This window comes from Fistularia commersonii, chromosome 14 (assembly GCF_037954325.1).
Source record: "Fistularia commersonii isolate RoL2024-O1a breed Wild chromosome 14, RoL_Fcom_v1.0, whole genome shotgun sequence".
Taxonomy (NCBI): Eukaryota; Metazoa; Chordata; class Actinopteri; order Syngnathiformes; family Fistulariidae; genus Fistularia; species Fistularia commersonii.
Genome location: NC_141297.1, coordinates 12819497 through 12840334, shown reverse-complemented (window position 1 = coordinate 12840334; position 20838 = coordinate 12819497). Strand labels below are relative to the sequence as shown.

The 20838-nt window shown below is 38.9% G+C and overlaps 1 protein-coding gene across 2 annotated transcripts in view; it reads left to right on the top strand.

The window, feature by feature from the left end:
* The window catches only part of prex1 (phosphatidylinositol-3,4,5-trisphosphate-dependent Rac exchange factor 1), an 84192-nt gene that overhangs the window by 55683 nt on the left and 7671 nt on the right, over positions 1-20838 (top strand). For both annotated transcript variants that reach the window (XM_086159015.1, XM_086159014.1), the window contains exons 18-33: positions 1646-1794; positions 1874-1959; positions 3296-3435; positions 5524-5668; positions 5943-6118; positions 6367-6528; positions 7591-7801; positions 9475-9760; positions 10656-10874; positions 15467-15555; positions 16187-16269; positions 17347-17437; positions 17545-17673; positions 17782-17823; positions 18631-18848; positions 19047-19149. In XM_086159015.1, coding sequence (XP_086015141.1) covers positions 1646-1794; positions 1874-1959; positions 3296-3435; positions 5524-5668; positions 5943-6118; positions 6367-6528; positions 7591-7801; positions 9475-9760; positions 10656-10874; positions 15467-15555; positions 16187-16269; positions 17347-17437; positions 17545-17673; positions 17782-17823; positions 18631-18848; positions 19047-19149 — 2329 coding nt within the window. The remainder of the gene's footprint in view (positions 1-1645; positions 1795-1873; positions 1960-3295; positions 3436-5523; positions 5669-5942; positions 6119-6366; positions 6529-7590; positions 7802-9474; positions 9761-10655; positions 10875-15466; positions 15556-16186; positions 16270-17346; positions 17438-17544; positions 17674-17781; positions 17824-18630; positions 18849-19046; positions 19150-20838) is intronic.

Below are 20838 nucleotides of genomic sequence, written 5' to 3'. Positions count from 1 at the left end.
CTGATGCTAACATTTAATCCTATTCATTTAACAATGTCTTAGTTCATACCCTCTCATAGTACAAATTATATTTGACAATAGATGGTGACTGCCACAATGACCACACGGATTATTTAAGCTGATGATATGAAAATACCCGACACTTGGAAATTGGAATTTCTTCTCACATAAACCCATTCTGGCACATCGAGAGACATTGGTCTGAACTTTGCTCCATTCAACTTTACCCTTCTCGCCCTTCTATATTAATTTTCTCATCGCTTTCTGTGATATCCCACATTGCTCTCCCACTCACTCATTCTCTAGGCAATCTGTCTTTTTCTCCTTGGCTGGCTTTCCACTGCAATAAACCCTCACTTCTCCATTCCCCTTTCTCTGTCTCTCTGTCCCTCATCCCTCATGTCCTCTTTTCCTCACAATAACAGGATTGCTAGTTGTGACATAGCCTGTGTGCCAGCACAGTGAATGCGGCTCAGCTGATTCCCATGGGGCTCTGAAAAGGGCTCACACACAGAGCTCTTTCACTATATGATACTATTACAGAGTCACAGGCAAAGAGGCACCCATGCTGTATTATCAAACACACACACACACACATGCACGCACACACACACTTCCACATTCAGATGGCTATGGCTCCTCCTAGTCCGTCCTTCTTACATCTATCCTGGGCTGTTATCCAGAGTAAGAGGCCCAGCATAGCCAAGGCCACCCCACCAGATCTGTGGGGACGCTGGGGACACAGGGAGAACACAGAGGCAGCATTATTCTCACAACGTGACTGATGATGTGCATGATGTCTACATTTAATACCATGGAGCTATGTTACTGTCATTTGTCAAGGGATTATGGAAACTGTCCGTGCAAAGTTAAGCATTTTTATTACTCTGTCACCAATTGTTTTTTGATGTACACAATTTTAGTGTTGTAAATAAAGTCACTCTTCAAGTCTTGCGGGTAAACGGGAGAGTTTTAAGTACTATTCTTAGTGTTTCTTATTTTGGCATATCATGTATGAGCTTCCGTGGAGAATATAATCACATGTGCATAGCTGTGGAAATAAAACCACCAATTTAGAAAAGTATGCCTTAGGAAGAGTAGCCCAAGTTTACATATCTGAACTGTTGCAAAAATCCCTTCATATTGCACGTGGATAATAAGATTATGCATTCGTTGGCTGCGGGGGTTCTCAGTCGTCCAGGTTGTGGTGAATTCTTGTCAAAATCTTCTTGTTGTGGCAACTGGACTTTAATTTCTTCATTTCTAATGACCTGCAGGGAGTTTCCATTTTCGGAAAATTTCCCGCAGGTCATTAGAACCGAAGAAGCCTCTCGGATGAGAGGCGAAATGTCTTCAAGTCAAGAAATTCAAGTCCAGTTGACACAGCAAGAAGTTTTCGACATTCATTTGGTGAAAAATGCAAGATGCAATTTTAACAGAATGATGTAGTGGTTCTTGGAAGCTCGTCATTGAGGTAGAAATTTGACACACTCTTCACTGTGATACTGGAGCTTCATGTGAGCTGCCTGACTAATGCAATTCGGCATTACCTTTTTACATATTCATCAACTGAAAGAGGTTTGAACCTGAAAGTGAGCCGAAACCAAACAATATCAGGATCCTGTCTGTCTGTGTGTCTTTCCAGATGGCCGGTCTTCAGGTGGGCAAGAAGATCTGCACTATCAATGAGGACTTGCTATTCCTCAGGCCTTTCGCTGATGTGGAAACCATGATCAACCAGGCCTTCTGCATACGCCGCTCCCTTCGGCTGCTGGTTGCCACCAAGGCCAAAGAGTGAGGAATCATGCAACTACACAGAACACGAATGAAAACTGAGTTCACCGGTCAAACTGGACTTTCTTTCCTCTTTCAGGATTGTAAAGATCCCTGACAACCCTGACAGCCTCTCCTTCAGACTCTGTGGCTCCGCACCACCACATGTCCATGCTGTAAGAAAAGGTGAGTTTGACTGATTTCTGGAACCAGTTTCATTTCAATTTTATTCATCATCCCTAAATTAATTGTATTTTCTATGTGGGGAAAATCTTGTCATCATCTACTCATCCCCGGCTTCAGGTTTTCTTTAAAGATGGTAAAGAAAACCTGAAGCATAAGAAAGTACACACTGTGCAATATAACCCTGTTCTAGCGTGCAGTGCATATATAATCAAAGATGGGCATTTGGGAACAGTTGAAAACTTTTACCCTCATTTTGCAGCACCAGTCCAGTAACTGTTTTTAAAGTATTTGTACTGTCAAATAGATGAACAGCTCTGGGTGAATTTAAGGGAAAGATGAGGTAACCTTAGCCTCTAACCACCTGTTGCATATGGTTGTTAGGTAATCTTGATTAGGTTTTTATGGCCACCTGTCACCCAGATGGCCTTTGGTCAAGGTTCAGGCTGTAATAGACCAAACTCCACTTTTAACACACACACACACACACACACACACGCATATGCAAGCTTTTGTTCTACCTTTTCATTCCACCCTTTGTCCTCTTGAAAGCTCCTAACCAGATGTTTATACTTCCTACACAACCTCAGAATAGAAAGATTGATGGCAAGTTTAACTGGGGATGGATCCAAATGTGTAAACCAGACAGAAGTAGAGGACACACAGTGAGGAGAGGAGCCATTGGTTGGTTGGAATGTGATCCAGCGGTTTTACTTTTCTTTATTATGGCAGGATGATTTCTCTGTATTCTCCCCCCCCCTCCACATTCCATTGCCTTTTCTGTCTTTCCCAAAGTCCAGTGTCTTATTTGGCACTCAGCACATGCACACATAAGTTTTGTTTTGCTTGGTTCCTTGCTGAATCCGGACTTAAAGTAGGAGTAGCTGCCTCTAGATTCTTGCCCTGTATGTTTTCCACACATGGGTCAAGTAGTCTTAGTTAGCGAACTGCTGGCACACGAGAGGGAAAGGATGCCAGCAATTATATTTTTAGAAAGGAGAGGAAGATGATGCAGATGTTGATCGAACAACTCGGCAGTGAAGCCGTCGGTAGCCTCGGACATCATGTCTTGACTATCAGTCAAGTAATTTTCCATTTCCTTGGGGGAAGAAAGGAGTGAAAATGTATATCTTTAAGTTGAGATGATTTGTTTGATTTGCAGTTTCCCTCTGGATATCAAGGTTTAATATTCAGTCTACTCCTGCCCTTTAATAGTACGGTCATCATTTTGATATGCTCATAGTAGGCAAGTGTGTTGTCCCAACACTCCGCAGTATTTCACCGTCTCTGACTTTTCATCTCGAACCCCCGCACCCCCTGTTCTCCTTCGCTCTTCAAGGCTGGGAGGCAGCTGGGGTGGGTCTTCAACCAGGTCAGGTCATCCTGAAGGTCAACGGAAACAACGTCAACCACAGTGACTACCAAGAGGTTGTGGAACACTTTGCTGCACAGCACACACACCTGGAGCCAGCCCAGGCGGTGAGAAAACTCTTAAACACTGTCTTCTCTATAGTAACAGAGTCTAAAGTATGAATTCAGCGTAGCTTTTTGAAGTAATAACATCTCAAATCTCAAAATGTCATTCCATAGAAATCCACTCTGCACAGAATGGTAGGTTAAGTGTGATGTTTTATGAAATCTGTTGTCACTGCTGTAACTGTACCTGGTGTTTTTACATTTACTTCAAACAAATTATTTATTATGTTGGGACAAAAAAAAAAATTAAAAATAGCCATGATATATATCTGTTACTTTAAATAAAATAAAATCATTTTGAGATGGAATTAGCCTGAGAATTTGATACTTATGAAGAAGAAATAAACCATTAAAAGACTAATTAAAATTAAACTTTGATTAGTCCTTTTGGCGTTTCATGAATTTTCGATGATGTTTGGGAAGCGTGCTCGAATTGTACCTAGAACACTGCATGAAAGGACCACGAATTATGGGTCAGTGTTGCTATTTAGTTGGTTAGTTTTTTGTTCCCATTAAGCTTTTTGCAATTACCTGAAAAATAATGCTAAAAAAATAGAAATAATTCTATCCAAGGCTATGTGTGTTTTGTGAAACATTTAAACATCATATCAAATTTTACAGAAACAAATACAGTTTGTCAGACTGACTATCTATGCGGATAACATTCACAAACTTTTTTTTGTAGATGGGTATATCTATCTGCAAAGAAAGAAGCGTTAAATTCTCTGGCAGATCTATTTAACTGAACATAAATCTGTATTTTTTTACATGCCTCTGGGTAGAGATCCATTTGTCCAGAGTGTCCTTACAGTTTTATCAGTGTTCTTGGCTTCAGTACTGGGTGGCCTGGTGTTCTCCGTGTAAATTACTAGCTGTCACTTTGTTGCTGCAGGCATGTTGTAGTAAGAGTGTAACATTTCTCAACGCAAGATACATTGCAGCCCTGAGCAAAAAGATTAGCCCAGAATAAGGGATAAACAACTCACACATTTCTTTTCCTGGATTCGTTTTTATCACATATTTACTCTCCATGCTACTTTGCCCGCGTCAAAACTACAACTCTCCATTGGTTGTTTTGACATTCCTACTGTAGCAGATCATGGCTCCATGCGGCATTACCCAGGGTTGCAGACTCATCTCCCACTGCAGAAAGAGTGGGATGGGTTCTTACTGTATTAAATGCAGTGTTTTGTTTCCTTTTGTATGTAGCTTAGCCTGCTCTTCTGGCAAATCCCTTTTGCTGTAACCCAGTGAACAGACTCAGCTGAGCTGCCTTACTTTGGCTTGCTCCACTAAATGTTTGCTGGTTCATTTGACAGCAGGATAAATTACCAGGATGTTGTTGTGGCTGACTGAGTTCCAGGCAGAACAGTTAGCCCAGAGGACCTGTTAGGTGAAAGATCCATGTCCGTAATACAGAAAGAGAGAAGTTAGATTTTTTTTTCTTTTTAATTCTGAGTGTGATCACCAAATAAAAATATACCTGATATAAAAAAAGAAAAATGCACAAAAATACAATACAGAAAAAGGTATTTACATCCGGCTATTATCAATAGGGGGGGGATGAGTCAAAATGAGCAGGTAACCTCTGGCTGAGATTGAAAGAGAGACTCTTGAGAACCTCTGGATCACATGTAAAATGGTTTTTGAAAATGGAGCACTGAATGATTGTTTATTTTTACTGAAAATCCAGCAGACAGTAAGTCGTCCCCCCCCCCCCCTTTTCTTTCTGGGGATATTTAACATGGTAATTTAAATAAAGATAACAACATGGTCTAAGTAATGTTTATACCCCTAAATTCTACATTTTTCCTGCCAAGTTTCACATTTTTATGAATATTTATACAATTTTAAGTAATTTAATATTTGCATTCAGATTATTAATTTGAAACCTATCCCAAACTTGGGTTTGGCCCCGCTAAGAGCACATGACCCAGAGTTCATTGTGCTTTTTACCCACTAATGATGGCTGAAGGTATAGGCTAACAGTAAATAGTGGAAGAAAGTTGTAGAGAACATTTTGGGAGCTGCACCTGGCTCTTTGCCTTGACGTCAATATGAAAGTCCATCTCTATTATCTTTTCCCCCCAGTGTCAGTGGGTTTATCGTGCTTTTGAGGATGTGGAAGAACTGCAAAGAGAGACCAGTGCAAGTGAGAAGGAGGAGAGTCCTTTCAGGGCATATACTGTGGAGCATGGCTCTGACCGTGAAGAAGAGAACTGCACCAATGGGACAGGTCAGACCCATTCATTAGAACATCCCTGTGGAAAAGAAATTGCTTTTAGTCATTATCTACTTCAACTTCATCCCCCTGCCAAGAAAAGAATGGGGGGGGGGGGGGTCTTAGTCAACGTATGTTAAGGTTTTCCTGTGAAACTCTGCTCAGCTCTCAACTCTGTAAATACTGTGTTCTTTTCTCTGAATGTCCCCCCTAAATGGCTTCATAATGTTAGTCTTAAAAGCTGCATCAGGAAGGTTTTCTTAGATTTTACATCTGATATCCTTGACAGATTATAGTATGGGGAGACTTTCCCTCATTGATGAGCTGCCACTGGTCAGTCTGACAGTTGATAACGTCCACCTGGAGCACGGTGTGGTCTATGAGTATGTCAGTACTGCTGGGATCAAGAGCCATGTCCTAGAGAAGATGGTGGAGCCGAAAGGCTGCTTCAGTCTCACTGCAAAGGTAGTAATGACCAATAAAGTTATGTTTTGCACAGTTTGCAACTGATGAAGATTTAAAAAATAGCACAGAAGGACTTGAATTTCCATCCATTCATGGGCCAAATGTTACGTTATCCCATTATTTCATTATTGCACATTCAATTCAACTTTTGACTGGATTTACAAACATTTTGGCCTCAACTTCATGGTGTTATAAGTTTGTGCTTCTTTAATTGGGTTCTAATTTCATCATGCGTCTTGCCCCGACAGATCCTTGAGGCTTTTTCTGGTGATGATAGCCTCTTTGTTCATAACTGTAGCCAGCTCATCTCTCAGAATGACAGAGTGGTTACCATGCCTCAGTACGAGTTCCGACAAATCTGTGACACCAAGTTGGAGAGCATCCGGCGGCGTATAAGTAGCTATCAACAGGTACTGAAACACCTGTTCTCATGATAGTTTATGAGAATGAATTAAAATGATAACCGTGTTGCTTAAATTTAAGCTGTTTTTTTTAATTATGTTCACAATTGCTTATAAAGTCTACCCAGTGTTTGTCATGTCATGTTAAACTATTGCTTACCGGTATTTATACTGGTTACAACATTGAATAATATGATAAATTAGTCCTAACCTCCTATCTTTTCATCCATCATATTTGAATTCTTAATACTCACTATGTAAATTGTTATCTTGATGTCACATTATTGCAACAGTGACAAGGTTGAAGTTAACACAATTAAAGTGTTAATCCGGTCATGCAGAATGTACATTTTTGCTTTTTTTTATTTCTTATTTTATTTTATTATTTTCATTATTATTATTATTAGTAGTAGTAGTATTTTTAATGGCAAGCCTTTTAAAAAGACCTGAATTAGCGGGTGCTATTGGACAAATTGGACTTATATTTATTATTACATACACACAAAATTATTCATACATTTTGTTATGGGCAATATGGGGGTTTAGGGAATACCCCAATATTAAAAAAAAAACAGTTGATGTCAGTGTAATCTCAATAGTATTGAATGTCCTTGTTAAGATAAAGTACAAAATAATTAACTGTTTCCTCAGATCAATAGAAGCTCAATAGAAGAAGTATCTAAATAGAAGCTTTCACAAACTAAAATGTTCAGGCCACTTTTCAATTTTTTGATAATTACTTGATAATTTTCTAATAGTGTCTCGCATATTTTAGGTATACAGTAATTCTACGTGGCTTTTAAAACTGTCTAAATAGTCAATAGAAATACTCTACCTGTCCATGATGAATTGATCCAATATCATATCAATGTCAATATATATATGGATATATATGTATATACTCCACAACCATGGGTGTGCTTAATTCTTTAACATTTGAAAATTAAAAGATGATTATGAAAATATTTAGATTAAGAATCTGTTCTCTGGATTATAAAAGAACAGACCTCATCACTTGTTATTAATAAATGGTGTGTCCTGTTCCACATCATTTGTCTCTATGTCGTCCAGTTTTCCCTGGAGCTCAGGAACAAGGCCTGGCCCTCATTCAGGCATGCCGGTGTTCATCCTCATCCTTTGGGCTGCATGGACTTCGTTCCCACCAACTGCCATGTCAACTTAATGCAGGTCTCTTATCCTAAGAGCACCACCTCTGCAGGCCGGACATTCAGCATCCGTTTTGGGCGTAAAAACTCCCTGTTTGGGCTCGATCCTGACCAAGGTACTCACTAATCTGTCTAGGCTTTAGAAACCATAAGCAAAATCCTTGTCTCAAATCCTCAGTTTTCTGAATTTTTAACATATGCCAAGGGATTTGTCCTAATTTGTCATAACTTTTGAATTTACTTTAGCAGATTTTCATCAAAACGAAACACATCTGGCTATCTATTTGTACATGCTGACATTCTTTATTATTCATTTTGCAGACAAACACAAAGCTTGTATCTTGTAATGCTTGTAATGTAGCTTGTAATGTGGATTTCATGGCAAAATGGTTAATCATTAGATATCAGTCACTCCTTTGAACACCCGTATTTGCCATTATATTGAATTTGTATGTGGTGTGACATCTAAGTTCGCCGAAAATCTCATCTTTGCACGTCCTTCTGCCCTATCAAAGTCCTTGTACTTGAAAATGTGAATTCAATGCTGGTAATATCCGACATCATGTCACAGTGGGATTTCTCTGGATATCCAGTAGGAGAAATTGACAATAAAGCTGACTTTGACTCTTTGATAAGGGATTTCTGTCTATCATAATGCGCAATAAAAAAAAAAAGAAAAAAGGGAAAGGCCATATCCACTTTGAAAATGAACATAAAAAGCTGTATAGAAACTCCAGACATATTTACTGCTCCAGCTTCTCCGAGATCCATCCATTAAAGCACTACTGGACTAATTACCCTGTATGACCACTTAAATCCCGCAGCACAGAGACAAGAATGTTGTCCCAGCCCCCAACGGAAGATTTAAGGTCTTACCAAGAATTCCCAAGAAGAATTCCCATAGTAAACTAGATGAGTGTTTTGCTATTAAGACTCCATTAGCCTCAGGCTGTGTCATTTGTTATTGACATAAGACGTGATGGAATGACGTCAGCGAAGATGGTACCTCAAGGCGCCGCGAGAATTTGTGTCATTTACACAATGTTGCCATGGCACAGATCAGAAAGGAGGAAGATACTGAATGAAAGTTAAATGCAAATGGACATGGGTATAAGTTTAAAGAAAGGGCAAGGTGTTTAGACATTTTTAACCTGCAGGTAGAGTAAGGAGAATCTCCTGTCTATATGGCAGCTGCATACTAATTGAGGTCTGTTTGATGAACTCCCTCTACCCTCATGAAAGATAAAAATGTAATACAGCTGTCTAGACAGCAGAAAACATCCCTTGCATCGTTCTATGTTTTGTCCTCTTTTTTACTTTAACTGCCAGACAGACATCTGCCTAGCAGTTGTAATGATGAGAAGTTCTGCTGCTTTTTAGTAGGTGTTCTCATGTGATAGTTACAAAAATGACATTCTTTCTTCGCAGTGTTGGAACTTAAACAGTTAAACCGCTTTCACATTAACATGTGTTTTGTTTAACGCAATAGGAAAAGAATAATAACACACGATGTGAGTTCAAGGCAATAACTTAATCTGTCTGTGTTTTAAGAACATCACCCTTTATTATGGGTGTTTTTGGCTTCCAACCCATGTTGACAATTCTTCATCCGGATCCCATAGTGCATGCGTGCACATTAAAAAGTTGTTTTTCATCAAATCCAAATGGGAAACAGACAAGAGTGTTACTCTGTGTTTAACATCTGGTACAAATATTATTGTCAGAAAGTGGTCCACTTCATTCACCCACCACTAATTTCTTCTCCCCCTTTTTTCCTTCTCTTGTTTAGCGCAACTAAATCCAATGTCCCACACCCAGCACTGTGTGACCAGCATGGGGGCCCCCTCCTGGACCTCCTACGGCCTGGATGAGGAAGAGCCCGACGGCAACGGAGAGTTGACAGTGGATGGAGACGAAAGGTTGCAGGATAGTGGACGGGTTGGCCACGGAGAAGGGGGGCTAAGCTTTTTGCTGAAACAGGAGGACACAGAGACTCAGGACTCTTATATTCAACTGTACAGCCGCCTGGACGTTGCTGTTAGAGAGATGAGGCAGTATGTTGCTCAGATAAATGTGTAAGTATAAAAGTTCTCTTTTAAATGTCATATGAATGTAAATGTTCAACCCCTGTGAATGACATGACTTTTATCTATTCCACACCCACATTTTATCTTGATCTTGACGTTGTGTTTTTGTCCATTTTTGTCTCTCGCTGCCGAAGTTGATATCAGATATTGGCATTCCATTGGTGTTTGTTTATACGTCAGTATAAACGGCAGCGTAAGCTTTCACAATGGCATTTAAAGATCTTGCAGACAAAGCTTGCAGAGCTGATATCCTCTAGCTGGCCTCCCGAGACTGTCTGTCAGTTTTGCTTTGTCTGTTTTAAAAAGGAACATTCTTCAGACCCAAAATATTTATGGGCCAGGCCCAGTAGAGAAACAGAAAGGGAATCCATAATTATGATAATATCATGGGAAGAGAGATATTGTTTGCATGTGCCAAGGAAGGGCTGTGACAGAGTGAATGGACTGATGTACAGTATGTGTTTGATTGTGAAGGTGTCAATGTAAGGTGTATTATAAAAGAATTGAACTCCCACAAGTCTTTACTTGGCAAAAGTTATTTGTATATCGTCACCCTCTTCAAATAATCACCTAAGTCATTTTTTTTTTATTTTTTTTGCCTAAATCACCTCCTCTGGCAAAATTGCCTCCATCCTCAGTTAAACAGATTGTGCCATTCTACCTCTTTAGTAGAAATTGCCAATGTCAAGAGTGTGTCAAATGGTTCAGTTTTTTGTGTTCCCTGAGAAATTTGAAAAAAGGACTTAGGCGATTATTTTAAGAAGGTGACGATATTCAGTCACCTATCACAATAACTCTGAAGGGAAGCCTAATATAAACACCATTAGTCATAATTTATTTGAGCAGCATTTGGGATTTACGATCCTTCCTCTTACCTCCTCAGGCTCTTGTCATCTATCACCGAGCCTACGCAGCTCCAAGGGGGTGTCGGAGAACCTCCAATCTATGAATCCAGTCAGCCTGTCTCTTTGGCGCCCTGTGATGATGGCTGTGACCAGGACAAAACTGAGCATGGTGGCATCAAAAGGGTTTGTTTTAAAGTGAATGAGGAGGACCAGGAAGACTCAGGCCATGACACGATGAGCTACAGAGACTCCTACAGGTAACTGGTTAAAATTTGTTTCATTATTTCAAAGCACACAAAAATAGAATATCCATATTGAAAGCATGTAATGGATGCTGTTTCTAATGAAACACTTGTTTACTTATTTCACATTGCTGTTTACTACAAGTTACCAGGCTGTAAAGACCTACTCTCAAAAACCTTCTCACACTCAGTTCATGAATTGCTTTGTGATATTGCCGGACTCAAACTTGCAAAAAGTCACTATTTCATGTATACCAATAGTTAAATATTTTAGGCATTGAAGTTTGTATCACGATCTTCAATGGATGCAACACATCATCAATTCCTGTGTGAACTACAAAATGAATATTTTAGGTGTTTCATGTTCATGTAACTTGTGACGTTTTTTTGTTGTCATTATTTGTCAGGAAAAAAAATGTTTTAATTTGTTCAATTAGGTCGTGATGTCTTTCCATTTCATTGTCAACAAGAACATAGTTTAAATGCATTCATATCGCAATTAATTTTCAAAGTCCTTGATGCCATTTGTAACAATTTAATCAAACAATGTTATTCTGAGAGGCAAGCCCTACCATTAAGCATTAAGAGTTTTTGGTTTTTATTAATAATGATCCTAACGTCTATTTCTCAAGGTTTCTCCATTACAAAGATGTCATTATTTACAATTGTAGTCAACTGATGCTACCTATCTTTTGATGTGGTAGCATATATTTTGAAAGAATTTGTAATTTACATTGTTTTAACGTCTATATTTCATACTTACAACGCAGAATGATTGGGCCTACAACGATTCTTGTGATCAACAAAGAATAATAACTCTGTTACCTACCACAAAGCAATGAAATATTTTCATGTAGAATGAGTGTTTTATAATGACTAAAAGAGCTAATGTATGGATAGCATCCAAAACTCTCAGTCGTTTCGTTTTTATTTTTTAAATGTAGAGCAGTCACAAAATGTTTTCCCAAGGTAACTAACAGCCTAATTCTCATTAGTGGAAAGTTATAAAATCCAAATGTTTAAGTTTTAAAAATTGTTTGATGGACTTTTTAGACCCCATTAGCATTGAAGATGTGGCATCTCTTCTTGACTGGATTGGGGATAGGGCTACTTGCAAACCACAAGTTCACCCCTAACTAAAAAAAATAGTTAGTGTCTAACTGAGAGCTGAACAAAACTGCTATTATTTTGGTTGTTTGAAAGCTTTTTAATTCATATATACATATATATGTATATTATTTATATTTCTAAATATATTTTGACTATGAATTTGATAAAAAAAACAATAGGGAAAATGCAATATATCCCAGTACTGGAAACAATAAATGAGGAAAAAGAATCAATTAAAAAAAATAGATGAGAAATTAAATGTATTAAAAAAAAAAAAAAATTGAGACTGGGGAGAGCTTTGTCACACACCCGGGTTTAAAACTCTGGACTGCATAATACAACAGCAACATGGAAAATCCTGACTTTCCTTATATCCATAATACCGCTCATGTGCCCTCTTTAGAGTTTGCAGTTCATTCCAGATGGTGGTGTTTTAACCGGGATTGAGGGCTAAAAATGACTTCAAAATGTTTTGGTTGGATCTGGTTATGTCATTTGCTTATTGTGAGATACGTGCGTGCGTACGTACATGTGTGTGTGTGTGTTAAAGAGTGTGAGTGTTAGTGAGTGTTCAGTCCACTGGGCAGTGCTCCATAGAGCCACACCCTCCACCACCCACTAAGCTGTAGTTATTGGTTGTTGGTGTGGTGGGCTGCTGTATAATACAACCAAATGTTTGGGGTGCGGCCTCTTCACCCAGTCTGTCATTAAGCCCCTGCCAACCATGTGAAATGTAGTTAACGTTTGCAATAAAATGTAAAGGAAAATGTTGCCCTGCATGTGTACCACATACACACACACATACACTCACACACCCTCACCAGCCTAGGATTTTGAAACCTAGTAGGATAGTTTTATAGAAGTGTAAAGTGAATGTGGATGGATCATTTGCATATGTGTATTCTAGGATGTAATGACATATGTGTCTGGGATGGACCCTTGATCCTATTTTAGAAAACTGCTGATAGTCAAACATTAAGCAAGAAGTAGTGACAGACCACAACAGAGCTTTGCAGTCAGAGGTCACTCAAGTACAGCCTGTGAGGAGCACAATCTAAGAAAGGGGACTGGAGAAGATAGAACTTTATAAATCCTTGGGAGAACCTAAGGGAAATTATGAGAAGGAACAGGGAACACACACAGACACACACACACACACGCAGACACACAATATAGGGTCATGGACAGAAAATACAGAAATATAAGAACAAGTAGCTTTTTTGCCAAGCTTGTAGTTTCTGTCTGTTGTAAGCCTTTGTCTGCCAAGTGTGTATTCATGTGTGTAGTATGTCTTTCTGTCTGGTATCCAGAGTGTGTCCAGATGCATCTGAGACAGATAACACTCCAGTCAGTAGTAAAGTTCTTAAGATTTCAAGTGAGATCCTATGATGACTCCTTATTTTTTAACATGCAAAGCAGTCTTTGTTGTGTTTCTTCAAAACTCCAGTGGCATTAAACATTGAATGACTCTGCTTCGATACAACCCATTTAAACAAATAAACTAATCAGGAAGGAGACTTTTTCTAAATGGCTATCTATTATGCCTGACAGAAAAAATTCTACACCCCTATCACAAATCACCTTTTCACAATACAACACAAAATAATTTGTTGAAAGAGAGTTTGGAAAGTTTTACTCTTAAAAATTCCATTTTGAGCATTCATTTTAAAGATGACATACAGTTTGTATCACCATTTTCAGATTGCATTTACAAATACACATGCATATAATTCCGTTACCCCTCCACAGTAGCTATAATGTTGTAGTATTTAGATCCCCATATCCGTCTCTTCAGTGACACTTTTTTTTTTTTTTTTTTTTTTTACAAAAGAGATGGATCAAAATACACAATTGAAAAGTAAAAGTCCCTTGTTGAGACGCTCAGTAACACCCCCCCAAAGAGAAAAAAACAACAAATATGTACTTGCTCTTGGCACGCTGAAAGTTTGCAGATTGTTATGTTACTCTTTTTGTTATACTTTAATATTAATGGGCATGTCACACCAGCTGAGAGAAACAGATATGTCCCTTCAATATAATAAAATATAATCACCATTGTCAATGTCCATTAACATCATGCCCAAAACTTAAATGATTTTAGTCTTTGTGTAAGCAATTCAAATGTGTTTTATTTTCCAGTAGCAATATTCCGTTTAGTTACAGATGATATGCACGTCCCTCATAACAGTCATTAAGATTGCAACCAGAGAAAGCTGGTTTAATGTTCTCTGGGAATCTAATGTGTCCACATATTTATTTCCATAATTAGGAAACTTGTATGTCCCTGAGTGTGACTTAGTATTTAACCTGTCTTTTCCTGAAATAGGGTGGTCATAGGGGTGCTCACTTAAATTCAAATTTAAGTACTGTAAGTAAAAGTTAATTTGGCAGTTACCTTGTGGGTGTGTGTGTGCGTGTGCGCACACACATATGCACATGCATGCCCCCCACAATGAGACAGTTTATTAGTTTCTGAATTCAGCCAGTAAACACAAGAAGTGTGTGTGTGTGCGTGTGCGTGCGGGCGTGTGTATGAATAAAGACATGAGACAAACCATTATGATTGACGAATAATAACAGAGAGTAGATGGAAGAAGGGAGCCTAAAACTTGTGTATTTTATTCTTGCAAACAGACATTGAAAGGAGTGAATCATCGTGTGTTTGTAAACCGTGTCTGTGAATAAAAGCCAGTAGAGATCCGAGCCAAACTACTAACAGATTGCTATTTTAACTCACTCACCATAATTGCCCACCCCCCCCAACCAGCACTTGTGTGCTCACACACACACACTTTTAGGGACCACAGAATAACCAGGCAGGTGAAATCTAACCCACCTCCCCCACTTTGTAGCAAGCCAAGCCAAGCTGGATAATCGCGAAGGAAGACAAAGGCAGTGTTGTTGTTTTGTATCCTGTAATCATTCGTAGGCCATTTGTCATGGTAATCCAGTGGCCTGTGAATCATTCAGAGTTCCTCTGGGCGGCTTGCAAGTGTGCTAACTTGAAATGATGTATAATTTGGGCCACATAAATCTTGCACATGCTCCCAGTAATCATGTTGAATCACGTAGATTTATGACTATAAATACCAGTCATCTCACAGCGCTGTTTCAGAAAGGCAGAGCGTGCACTTGTATGATGAGATACCAAGAGATATGAGTTACAGGGTTTCACAGAAATAATTTGTATTTTGAAGGTATCTGTGTAATTAAATGGACGTTATTTCTTCCTTATCCATTTATTATCAGTCAAAAATGTTCTAATGCAGATACAGTTCACAGAATGTGGCTCCGTGTAAACCAGCAGTGGTTGCTGCTGTGAAAACCATTTAATTACCTTTGGTCTAACATACTGTAAATCAGAAAAAGCATTTACAATCAGAAGGAATATTTGACAGCATAATTGTCATACGCAGCCCTCTACAGTTCAAGAACCCAATGAACCCCTCTTTTTTTTATAAAAAAATATATATATATGTGTGTATTTGTTATTCCAGTGAATGCAACAGCAACAGAGATTCGGTGCTATCCTACACCAGTGTGCAGAGTAACAGCTCTTACCTGGGAAGCGATGAGATGGGATCAGGTAAAGAAACAGAATTTAATGTGTCCTTCTCTACATGTCACTCATCATCTACCTGTCAGTATATGTAGCTTTCGTGTATTTGATATTTACCCAGCTCACTACAGTCCCGCTACCTGACTGGTCCTTTCATCTAGCCTGACTCACTTTTTAGTGTGTTGGATTTTCTCCAACACATTGGTTTCCACCAAGCATCCAATGTGGTGGAAAAAGCAAAGTCGAGAAAAAATATGCCACCGTCTAAAAAAACAATACTAAGTGAACTCACCACATACAAAATAAGATCAGCTTCACTAAATATATGCTTCCACAGTGTCAAACAAAAGCAATAATGGAGCTTTGCATGAAAATTGAAGCAGCTTTTTTTTCTGAGCTTCTTAATTTGTGTCACTGGTTATTTTCTTCTTCCTTTTCTTCTGAGAAGGAAGAGGAAGTGCAGTTGTGTGTTTCTTAAATAAGCCACAGTGTTCATTAGCATGCAGTTTTTCACAGCCTTGTAAAGACATCATATCCTCATAAACACACGCACACACACACACACACACACTCACACATGCACGTAAAAGCAGTCTTTTTTAAACAGACAAACCAAAAAGCCAACTATTATAAATGATATAAGGATGTTTCCCTTCAGGGGACGAGCTGCCATGTGACATGAGGATCCCCTCAGACAAGCAAGACAAGCTGCATGGCTGCCTTGAGCACCTCTTCAACCAGGTAGGTTCTGGGCCTCTGCTCGGAGAGGAAATTGAAATCTGCATAAGCGTGTGTGTGTGTGTGTCTCACTGTGGTGTGAAGGCTTGCAAAGTGTACGAGGCCTTCCCTCAGTCACAGCGTGGATGAAGATATTTTTCTTTCTGTTCTATTAACTTAACTATTCTCTATCTAGTTTTATTCAAAATGGACACAATCAGCTCAAAAAAATTGGAACAGATAATTGATTTGATTACCGGTACTTCTGGGTTTCCTTAATTAGTCTCAAAGCTGGTAAATTTGCATTGTTTCAGTGGCAAGGAGCAATAAGAGACATAATAAATATAAATATAAATTGAAAGAATGCTAAACAGACTCAAAAGGGCAAAAAAGGAAATGAAATATTAAAGAAGAAAATGAAATACAATATATAATAATACAGAATAATGCTATACACAATAAAGCGTTATAATCAACATTGTAAACAGAATTGCACTGTGAAGCTCCACATGTATCTTATATTGCCAATGACACAGATAAGTGCAACACAATTAAGAGTGTTCAGCCATAACATTTAAACCCGAACAATGACTAAAAAAAGAACACACACGGTCCTACCAAGTATTTGGAAAGATGATTTTGATCATAATCAGTCGACATCTGGACTAAATTACCTCGTGGAGCCTCCTGTCCTCTGCTCAGGATCCTGCTTTCTCTCTCATCTTTCATTTTACCTCCTTTTTGCCTTTTCTTTCCACTTCTCTGTCTGTCTCCGCCTCGCTCCCTCTCACCCCTAGTCAGACATGCTCTTGTTTACATGTATTGATAGACTCATAGACTCTGTTAGAGACATACATCCATCTTTTCATCTCCTCTTACCAGCATTTGTCTTTCTTAAACTTTTCCCCGAGTAAACAGCAGCTGGTGTGACCACAACCTTTTTTGTAGTTAATTCTGAAAATTCAAGATGAGCCCAGAAGCGATCATTGACTTGTGCATATATGTGTGCACATGCCTGTGCATTGACATGTTGTTATGATAGATAGCTTTCGAAGGAAATAGCCGGATTAAATACATTTTTGTTTGTATTTCCATCCACAGGTTGACTCAATCAACAGCCTGCTCAAAGGTTCTGTTATGACCAAGGCCTGTGAGGAGACCAAGCACTTCTATTCTGACCACAGCCAACCAGGTACATGTTTGTTTGTATGTTTCCATGTGTATTTTTTGCTTCACTGATAAGATGTTTTTCTCTGACTCTAACACAAATTCACATTTCCCTGACTATTATCTGAACAGAGTTTCGCCTAACTGAAGACTGGACAATTCGTTGTCGTTATATCATCCACAAAAATATCCAGGAGGATCCTTGGAACCTTCCCAGCTCCATAAAAACCTTGGTGGAAAGCCTACAGAGATTTGTAGATGGTTGGTAGAATGCATGAACATATGCACAAATACAAACCCACATACACATGCACCTGTGCACATAACCCTAAATGGTTAATATCCATCACTGCATCATTTGTTCCACAGATGGAAAGAACCAGCTTCTCCTGGCTCTGCTCAAGTGCACAGGTACAGTGAAATGCCTGCATCATACTGGAATCACTTCATATTCAGAAAAATTGTTACTGGTAATAAGCCCAGACAGAACCTAGCTTTAATTTTCCATGAAATTAGAGAGAATGTAAAAAAAAAAAAACGGCTTTGCAATCACTCCGCAGGACTCAGTCTTGGATAGAAGAATAAGTCTCATTTCTAGAAGACTTTAAAGGATTCCAAAATTTAGGACTCTTTGTCCTAACAGCCTATGCAAGAGTAGAAACATGATTATCTCTTTTCTCATTTTATCCTTAATTTCTACATGATTTCCTTTACATGCTTTCCAACTCATGCATATACTTTAAAGTTGCCGTATTTGAGGGGCAGCGTAGTGATGTTTCTTTAAACAAGTACATGATCGTGATAAAATAGTATTTAAGTACTTGGGTCTCTACTCATATTAGCTTTGCTCCATATCACAAAGTCCTGCGCCCATGTCTGAATATCAGATAAGTTTCATGTTCATGTTGAGGCCAGGTAGGGTGTATTTGTTCAGGTCTGAGGGTTGATATTGAGGCACATGATGCCCCAGCCACTTTGAACTGTGCATGAATGGCATATGGTGGTAGTTAAAGAGAACTATCCTCTCAGGGGGCCCAAGCTAATGTGATACAGTGAGGCAAGTCCAGCACATGTGCAATGAGGAAAGTGAGGTTGGCAGATCAGGAGATTGGAATGCCTCATCTTCTCTGCCCACTCACTACTTCAGCCAATAAGTATGCTCTGATCTCCCTTTATTTCTTATTGACTTCATGTTTTCTGTCTCCTGCACTGCACCAGACACATCTCTGCAGTTGCGACGGGATGTGATCTTTTGCCAGGCTGCAACGGGTGCCCTGTGTACACTGGTGGAGCAGCTCCTGGCAGCTTTACGTTCAAGGTTCAACAATGCTGGCGAGTACCAGGAGGATAGCAAGGAGACTAGTCGGAAATGGCTGGAGCAAATATCTGTCATTGGTGTGCTGCTCCATTTCCAGTCCACTCTAGCATCTCATGTGGTGAGGACAAATGAATCCTCACTTAATGAAATGGATTTGCAATTGTTCATTATTTAATGCATTTTTAAGACTATTTGTAGTGGTTTGAAGCCCTCAAACTATTTATAAATCATCATTGATCAAATTGCAACATTCGCCAGTTTATCCAGCTGTGGTCACAACTATGAAACCTCTGAGCTTTCTTTTTCTTTCTGGCAGAAAGAGGAGCGGACCATGTTGGAAGACACCAAAGCAGCCCTGTTGGACCTGGACAAAGTCACAGTGTTCTTCAGGCAACTGGAGGATGAGTGTCTAGTTGCAAGTAAGAAACTCCATCAGCAAAGATTGTCTCAGTCAATGTCAATGAAGATCCATTATGTATGGAGATGGTGGCTTTTTAGAATAAGAATGCCAGCTTGCTGCTGCAGTTTGGATTTTCTTTTTCATTGGAGTGTTATTGAAAAGAGGAGTAAAACAACTCAAATATAGTTATGAATGATTTTACGGCAAGGCTAGATCAATCAAGCTATTTAGCCATTTCACTTTTGTCGTAGATACATTTGACCTTCTTTATAAGGCTGTCGGGAGCTTCATTATATTGCAGAGCTCCTCTGATACTGCAAATAAATGTGAAACTGAATTGTATATAGGTGTACTGAATATAACACATGTATTCATACACATATGATTGCAATAACGTTACTAGTTACATAGTGAGCTACATTTGTTTAAATATAAAAAACAGTAGTTTGATGGTTCAAGGTGTGGAAAATCAAGGCTGTAAATATTGTGGTGCGCTCTAGTGTTCACATCTGAAAACAAAATAGCTTATTGGTGCCATCTTCACATTTATGTGTTCAAAAAACATTATATTCTCAGTATTTGTATTCAGTAAGGTGATGCTGACTTCTAGTACCCTAAAGCCGGCAGACAGGTTTTTTTTGTTCAGCATCCTCAGTATGGCCAGCAGAGTTTGCAGATCATATAAACAGCACAGCATTCTTTACATGATTTTCAATGCAAATCTATGGACGAGCCAGACTTTCACTTTTCTGTGCTAGCAGAAGGTATTTAGTGGTCCACATGGAAATACTGTGCACAAGTGATGATCACAGCAAAAATCACAGCCTCCTGATGCCCATGTGAACCGTGAACATAAACGTTTTTAACCAGCACACCCAGATGGAGCCGCACTCTGCTCAGACTTCTGTCTGCAGCAGGTAAATGCTTGTGGCCGCAACTTCCATTTGACACTATTGGTTTTCTAAGAGCATCTACATTAAGCTGGGTCTGTCCGTAGGATATTCATGTAAACAAGCGTCACAGGAGACTTGAGCCCAAGTTCAGCCTGATACACAACACACTATTACATTGGATTCTGGCTTGACCCCAGAGGTCACTCAGTCAAGGTCACCCTCTCCATTTTCTCCCATTATACAGTGTGTGCAACGGTCAGATTGTTACAAAATATTACTTATATTGTTTGGATATTAAGAAAAGTAATTCTTGATCTGCATATGAATCATATAACAGAACAAAGCTTTGAAATTGATATCTATCTATCTATCACATATCTACGAGCCAGCTATGGGTTTCATTTTGAACATTGACCTCAGGATAACAGCCAAAGCTCTTCAAACTGTTCAGCTAATTCATTCATGGCTTTGACAGTAACTGTCATTTGACACCAAGATCACAAACGCCGCTACACACACACATATACACACACACACAAAACAAAGAAACATTGAAATAACATTGAAAGTGTTTCAGACACGATGCGAGTTGAAGTGTCTGTGTCTCTCTGTGTTGAGTTATTTTGAGAGAGCATATTCTGTGTTATTATTCTGTTTTTTTTTTTTTTTTTTTTTTGAATACCACGCATCTCACTCCACAAGTGTATTTCAATGTTTTTGCCATGCCAAAGACAAGTATTAAATATGTTCAGAATTTCAACACATTGATCATACAAAAGGTATTAAATGAAAGAAAGAAATAATTCTTACTGTTG